At 33.7% G+C, this 7951-nt stretch overlaps 1 protein-coding gene across 2 annotated transcripts; it reads right to left on the bottom strand.

Annotated features, from left to right (window-relative positions):
* Positions 1–328: 328 nt before the first annotated feature.
* LOC107936145 (pre-mRNA-processing factor 19 homolog 1) lies at positions 329–6278 on the bottom strand. Of its 2 annotated transcripts, XR_001694326.2 has the most exons (19): positions 6035–6187; positions 5855–5940; positions 5629–5700; positions 5478–5540; positions 5076–5162; positions 4391–4535; positions 4184–4305; positions 3955–4071; positions 3232–3327; positions 3086–3145; positions 2806–2880; positions 2589–2693; positions 2149–2265; positions 1968–2045; positions 1796–1892; positions 1467–1518; positions 1234–1304; positions 680–905; positions 329–589 (listed from the first exon to the last, which is right to left on the bottom strand). XR_001694326.2 is itself a non-coding variant. In XM_016868815.2 (18 exons), the coding sequence occupies exons 1-18, from the start codon at positions 6045–6047 to the stop codon at positions 790–792; spliced, it is 1572 nt and encodes a 523-aa protein (XP_016724304.2). In that variant the 5' UTR covers positions 6048–6278; the 3' UTR covers positions 329–789. The 2 variants fall into 2 exon arrangements, 1 of the variants encoding a protein (XP_016724304.2); XM_016868815.2 differs by having other exon boundaries at positions 329–905; positions 6035–6278.
* Positions 6279–7951: the final 1673 nt, after the last annotated feature.

Raw genomic sequence — 7951 nt, 5'->3', positions numbered from 1 at the left:
TAATTTAAACCATAGATAAAGTGACTATTTTTGTAGTTTACCCTAAAAATTAATGTTAGGAAATCATTTTGCCACTTATAAATATGGAAGGGGTGAAATTTAAAGTCTATATTTCAAGCTAGACTCACCAAGCTAATGCAATTTATATATCATATATTAATACTAAGCATAAACTCAACTTGAATATAATTAAACCTGGCCCAAGATCACCTTTATGCTAGACTAAATTCAAATAATAATAAAAAATTGCAAAAAAAAATCCAACTCTTCTCATTCGAATTGATATTCAACAAGACGAATATACGAAAATATAACACGAATACATGAATACACAAATTACCAAGTGGATTATAGATAATGGTTTCATAAAACTACATATACCATCCACAAGTAAACACCAATCAAGGCTACACAATGAAACTAAAAAAAGGGGGGGTCTAAAAATAAATATTCAATAATGTTTAGGCTAGTAAGGGGAATTTCCAATTGAAAATTTGTCTCTATGTCTCTATATGATAAAAGTGACAAGTAAATTGGTTGGCTTTTCATTTCTTGAACATCTTTCAGATGATACAAAGCACATACATTGCTGGAGTAAATGGCCAAAACTGGTAAACATCAATGCCCTAAGCCTCAAATGTGTTTTGGGAACAGAAGAAAACTAAATATTTGAACATACCTCGAAATCTCCGATTGTGCCGACCACAAAACACGACAGTCGCAATTAGCAATCTTAAAAGAGTGTTTTAACAGCCAACTTGCCAAATAAGTTGAACAGAAGGAGCCTTTTTATGATTCCATTGAAGCATCGCCTTCGGGAAGGCCAAATATGCGGAGGTTACGATCCATTGATCCTACTGCCAAGTACTTTGCATCTGAACCGAATTTGACACAAGTTGCTCTACCTGCAAATACAGGAGAATAATGCACTTCAACTTCTGCTGGCTATCAGTAATAATAATAGATTGCAATGTTAAAAAAACCAGACCGGGGGTCGAACTGTTTATTAATGTTAATGGTATGATCTTTCATATAAAACAAGTTGAGGTCTTGTTAGTTAAAAATAAAAATGAGAAATTACACATAAAACCCTTATTTTTTCGGGTGGAATTGGTTTCTTGTCGTACCACACAAACTACAGGTTCCTGGTTCAACCATTCCAGCCGGATGGTAAGAGTTTTTTTTCTTTTCTTTTTTAAATTCATTGATAGAATGAGGGAACAGAAGACAAACCAGTGCCAGATAAATCAGGTAATGTTTTGATGCAATTCCATTCTGCTTTGACGCTGCCTACTTGGTACACTCTGGAAGCACAAAATTAAATCAGTATCCACCAAATATCACAATCTCTCGCCAGGAAAATAAGCATTCTATTTAAATGTCAAGTGCAACAGTCTCTACACCGAATTTAAGTTTTGGTTCCAATAAACTATATACCAAGATTTGAAGACCCTAAGAGCACCTACCTTACATCCGAGCCAGCAATTGCAAGGTAACTCCCACTATGGTCGAAATCCACTGAAAATACAAAGAACAGAATTAAAGCTGCTGCTAGGTAAAGCTCTTCACAATTAAAAACTTTTATCACATGAAAGTAAAGCTTTATTCGTTTACAATTTTCCCCCTGGCTCAAAAGCTGCCAATGTGAGAAGCATGGAGTATATGGGGAAAAAAATACTTTCGAAGACAAAAATGTAAGCCAAAAACACCATCATGTATCTTGCTTGCTCCCAAGAGGGAGCCAATAGGAACAAGCTAATAAGCCAGGCACATCTGTTATCAAGATGTTACATACCAGAGTTTGTTGGTGTATCTTGATCATATAATTCAAATGACCGGAAATTTTTTAATTTGCGCAGATCCCACAACTTAACACCATCGTGCGCTGCAGTCTGGAGTTAAAACATAAATCAGATTGCATAATTCATGGCCATCAACGTAATGTGCATATTTAATTAGGTGCTTACTGCAAGGAAGTAACCATTTTCTGAGAAAGATATGGCCGTTATTGATCCAGTGTGTCCATCAAAGTTGGCAACATTTCCCTGAAGGGTCATAAAATAGTTGTTTCATAAAATGGAACACAAAAACAGTATATGAAATTTGATAACATAAGCTCAGGTCTCATATAACATGGTTTCTACATACCTGACTCTTCACATCCCAAATTCTAACAGTGGCTTCAGTGGTGCCTGTTCCAAGGATGAGACCATCAGGATGAAAAGCAGCAGATGTATAGCCCATTAAATTTGAAGGGTCTTCAACCTGAAGAAATAAAAAACTGACTCGTTTTATAGGGTTTCCACTTCAAAATAAATGAAACAAATACCTTAAGTTCAATGAAAAAGAAAATCATTTTACCATCGCCCTACCACCAAAGAAAACTGTGACTACATATTTCCTTTGAAAGTAATAAAGAAAACGGTGAACATGGCATTTGCAGTCAATTAGGAAGATTCAGATTCTAACATAAGTTACTTCAAATTAACAACTGACTATTCAATCCATTTACTTCACAAGCTATGATTTACATATTCACAGTAACTGAAAACCTTACAGATCAGAGGGATGGATAGAATGATTAGGACCTGTGTCAAGCATAAGCCAGAGGAAAGATCATAAAAGCACCATGTTGAGTCAAGGGAAGCAGTTACGAAGTAGTTATTTGTAGCATGGACAGTGATAGCTTGCACCTGAAAGAGTAGAAGATAAATTTATTCGGATTTCCACAAGGCAGAAAATAAACAAGAATAAGAATTTGACAATCATAGTATTCAGACTATTTAGATTTGAGCATATATTCACCTCAGCAGTATGATCCTTCAAAATATGCCTGCAGTCACAGTTTCCATCTTCAGACCCTTGCCAAATGCGTACAGTCTGAAAAAATTGAAAGACCAATCAAACTGTGAAGCAAGCTAAAACATTAAAAAGAAATTGTAGTAGTTTATTAAGGTTAAAAAAATACAGAGTAGTTTAGTTATGCAAGTTCAAAATTAAAGAAATAATGCAAGATTAAACCTGACATAAGGAACACAGAAAAGAACAAAAACTGGAACTTGTGGGACTTGAAAAATTGGCTTACCTTATCTGCTGATCCACTTAAAATTACATTGCTTGGAGCTACAAATTTTACACTTGTAACCTAAAAAAGAATGGAGTCAGAGAATAAAATTTTAAAAGAAAAATGTAAACAGCATCCCTTAAAACCATAAAAGAAACTGAATAAACCTTCTTAGAGTGGCCACTTAGGGTTGATAACATCACTCCAGATGTTTGGTCAAAGAGTACAGCACTTGAATCAATTCCTCCTGTTGCAACAATGTCCTAAACACCAGATGTAAAAGAAAGTAAATGAACAAGCTCTGAAGAATAGAGAAACATAAGAAGTAGAGGCTATTCCAATTACATTTAACATTAATTTTTTTAAAAAACACAGATTGAAAAAAAAATGCACAAGCTTCAAAGAATGGAGAAAAATAGAAAGTAGAGGCTATTCCAATTACATTTAACATACTTGTCTATTAAACAGATTTCTATAACTATAATATACACTAGTCCAGTGATTTTAGCATCTGCTAGGCAATTTATACTCCCCTAAAAGAAGAAGAATGAAGTCAGTAGACTAGAACCTGGCACAGGGTTTTGGGTTCCACATGGTGGACCAATGTGGCCTTCAAAATGTAAGAAAATGTAGGAAATTGCTAGTATAACATCACATGGATGAAAAAAAGTAAAATGAGCTTAGCCATCATCTTGGTAATCTCTTTAACAGGATTTCCAAATTTAACATTCAAACCTTGTTGCTAACAGATCTATTTCCCATTTCCTTAATTTTGCTGCTAAATATCAAGTCCACTACATGCAACATCCAAAGATAACTATGTCCAGCCTAGTAAAATGAAGGAAAGAATGCAGTTACATGAAAAGGACGATTTTAAGGAAAATACACACCTTTGAAAGATTGATATCAATTGAAGAGATCCCTGGTTTATTTGTCTTGTGAAGGGGATGGCTAGAAAGTTGGGTGTACCTCTCCAAAGCATCAACGGGAGCCAATGTTGGAGGTATCTGAAAAGAGAACACATTGAAGAGATTGATGGAGGGGATAGAAAGACAATGTATAGATATTGTCAACAAAGAGATAGTCGGAATTACTCGAGCTAAACTGAATGAAGAGTACCTGGTGCTTTTTACGCTGTTGTGACAGAGCTGCATTACATTCGGTTAACTCAGCAATAATACTCTCAGAAACCCCGGGGCGCATTTGCTTTGAACCAGGGCCCATATCTCCATCCTCAGAAACTATGATCACAGATATAGATCTCAAATAAGATACCGAATTAGCTAAAGATATATAACATTAATGAACAACATACTGAGAAAGAACCTCGCTTTCCATTGCTAAGAGCAGAAACATTGGCAGTAGCAGCCGATGCTGGCAAGGGTGCCTGCCTCTCAGCCTGTGCAAGCAAAGACCTGGCTTCATCCCTTTCCTTTTTAAGTCTTGCAATCACTCGGCAGGCAGCATCATGCTGTAAAAAAGATAGACAGAACTACATTATAATTTGATAAAAACATAAAAGGACTAGGGAAAAAAAAGGGGGGGAGAGATCACCGGGTGAGCTAAAACTCAATATTTTTTATTATCAGATTTCGCAACATGATGGATCATAAAAAGATATTTTCAATCACTTAAGTTCAGAGATGAAAGTAAATATCTTACAAACAAAGCATCCCCAATGAAGAAACTGCAACACATACTATACAATACATCAAAAGTCAAGGCTAAAAATATAAGACTTTTATACAGGCATTGAGCTAAATTACTCAGCTTCTTAATGTTAAAAGGAATTAAACCACTAGCAAGACTGTAAATAAATTTTGACAGAAAGATCTAACACCACATAATAAAAAAGATTTTTTGCATAAATCTAGAATAAAAGTAACAAACATGTAAAATATCCTGGTCTTTCTAATGCATTGGTTTAACATAATATTAAAAAACTAATCAATTAAAAGGTTTATATGAATGTCAAAAGATCAACAGAATCCTAAAACCTTAATGTCATTACCTGGTAGAGTGCATGACTCAGCTCCTGCCTAGCTGTATGTAACTGCTGCTCTAATGCAAAATTGGATAGCATTAAAGCATCCCATTCCTGCAATGAGCAAAGTAATGCAACATCAGAAGCAAAACACTAAAGCAAATCAACATAGACACAACTAAATTTATCTGTAAGTTTTGCTTTGGTAACAAATAGCTAAAAATAAAGCTTCAAAGTTTGACCTATGTAGCAAAACTGACAATGGAATTATTACAAAATCACAAAGAACAAGCAAAAATCTCCCACTTACTATGCATAACAAAAAAGAAGGATGGTCTCAAAACTTGGAAGTATGCAATGCTTTGTACTAATTCATACATAAGGGGAAAAAGGTATACTCAAGCGTTATATGAATCAAGAAAAACATACATTCTGAAACATTCCAAGCATCCCGGGAATGCTGGCCGCGGTTAAGGATTTAGGTTTTACAATCTGCATCAAACAGCATAGAAATAAACAAATTAGCTCAAAAGAATAGAAACAAGTGCTAGTAAGGAAAACAACCAAGAATAAAAATCACCTTGCCGGTTTTGACCGGGACAATGTCGTCCATAGTAAGTGGATCACCCGTAACCGGACACTTCCCATAATCCTAATTTAAACAGCAAAAACAAAGTAATCTGTTAAACGTTGCAGCTAATTCATCCAAATACTAAGGAAATAATGTTAAACCACAAAACCAAACATAAAACCTAAGACACGTTTTTTTTCAAAAAAGGGCGTAAAATTATAAAGAGAAGCCAAACCGCAATATGTCGCTCGATTAAGCGTTTCTCGTAAAGCAAACCGGATTTCTTGGAGACGACGGGCTCTTCCGGCACTTCGCCGGAGACTGTAAGGACAATCAAAACCTCTCAGATCACCAAAAAATACAAAAACAAATGTTTAAAGATAAAGATAAATAAAGAGAGAAAGGAAGAGCTTACTTGAACAGTTCATAGTGAAAAAGAGGAATTCACGGTTTCGAGCTTCGTTTTAGGGTCTGAAATTCGGAGCCAAAAAGGAGGCCGCTACCAGCAGCCAGCCAACCAGCAGCTAGAAAATAGTGAGAAAGAAATAGACAAATCAATTTTTTTTAGTACCTGTAATATTATCAAATTTGTGATTTAATCTTCTTCTTTTTTACCTTATTACCATGAGATTTTTTAAGGTAAATTACACCAAAGTTCACTAAACTATTAGTAAGTTTAGATTTTGGTCACTGAACTTTAAAAAGTTATAAAATAGTCACTAAACTATTCAAAAGTTTTCATTTAAGGTTGAACTATTCGGAAGTTTTTATTTAAGTCATTGGGCTTTTATGTTTTCCTTTTTAAGTCGGGTTAACAAACTCCAAATGGCGATTCAATGATCAGTACGGTGGATCAATACCCATTTACGACTACATACATTTTATCCAAGTCGATTTGACGATTAGTGTTGGCGATAAACAAAAAAGTCGTTCAGATTTTGGTTCTCAAATTCATGATGTTCAAAGTTGTTCATGGAAAAAAAAACTAAACTATAAAAGAGAAGGGAAACGAGAACTTTTGATGGGTGTATGTAGTGCGAATAAAGAAGGTCATACAACAATGATTTTTTTAATGGCCATTTTGTAACTTTTTGAAGTTTAGTGACCATTTTGTAACAACCTAGTGACTTAAATGAAAATTTTCGAATAGTTTAGTGACCGTTTTGTAACTTTTTGAAGTTTAGAGACTAAAATGTAAAGTTACTAAAAATTCAATGACATTGAGCGTAGTTTCTCTTGTACCTCATCACCATGATATTTCTTTAGGTTAAAATGTGCCATAAGTCCTTGTAATCCTTGAAAATTTGGAATTTAGTCCCTAGACTTTTATTGTAACAATCCAATTTTCAATGATGTCAGAACCACCAAATCCGGCAAATAAGCTCGTAAATTTTTATTATTTAATATTTACGAGCCAAATGTGGTTTTTAAAAGATTTTTGAATTAGTAATTTATGTTTTATAAGGCTTTATTAGGTTAAGTGATTTAGAAAAGAGGTATTGAGATCTCGGTCCTATAAACTGAGCCATAAATATTTTTATAAATATTTACGGAGTGTCATTAAGGTAGTGTTAAAGTTTCGTTAGAAAATTTTAACGTTTTGGTAGTTAATTAATTAAAAAGAACTAAATTGAAAAATATGTAAAATTTGCTAATTAAAGAAATAGTGATTAAATAGCCTAAATATTAAATAAAGGAGGACTAAAAGGGAAATTGGACCCACATGGGATGGCTGAGGCAGCATAAGCATAGAAAAATCAAGAAATTGATGTGAAATAAGGGAAAATTGTAAATTTTACCAAATTTAAGTGAAATAAAATGGAAATTGAAATTCTAGACATTTTCATCATCATTTTTCAGTTATAAAACAGCCATTGAAGAGGGTTTAAGCTGGTTTTTTAATATTTGCTTCATGTAAGTTTAATTCTTGCTCTTTCCTTGAAATTTTTATGTTTTCGGACTTTTACAATTAGGTCCAACTAACCATTTCATTAGTTTTTTATTTTTTTGAAAGTTTTGGAAGATACCATTGATAATTTTATATTATTTTAGTTATTAGATGATGAAATTGAGATGTTGATGGATATTTAAAGGTGTTTTATTAAAGGATTTTGGATGAAATCATGATTTAGGGATTAAATTGAAAAGTTGTTGAATTCATGAAAAAATTCTAAAATTTCATGGAATTCACAGGCTACTATTGATATATATATATGAAAATATCTAGGCTTGGGACAATGATTAAATTGTATGAATTTCATTTTTCGAGCCTAATGACGAAATCATCATTAATTAAAAGTACAGGGGCAAAACGGTAATTTTGCCTAAGATG

This window comes from Gossypium hirsutum, chromosome D01, assembly GCF_007990345.1.
Source record: "Gossypium hirsutum isolate 1008001.06 chromosome D01, Gossypium_hirsutum_v2.1, whole genome shotgun sequence".
NCBI lineage: Eukaryota > Viridiplantae > Streptophyta > Magnoliopsida > Malvales > Malvaceae > Gossypium > Gossypium hirsutum.
Note: the sequence above shows the minus strand (reverse complement) of the source record. Positions and strands in the feature narration are given on the sequence as shown.

What these genes read in the sequence shown, in the direction of transcription:
- LOC107936145 (XM_016868815.2), bottom strand. An exon ending in TCCCGGTCAAAACCGGCAAG is followed by an intron (nt 5,541 to 5,628) that starts GTGATTTTTATT and finishes TGTTTGATGCAG; the next exon opens with ATTGTAAAACCTAAATCCTT. An exon ending in ACCTGATTTATCTGGCACTG is followed by an intron (nt 906 to 1,233) that starts GTTTGTCTTCTG and finishes CTGTATTTGCAG; the next exon opens with GTAGAGCAACTTGTGTCAAA.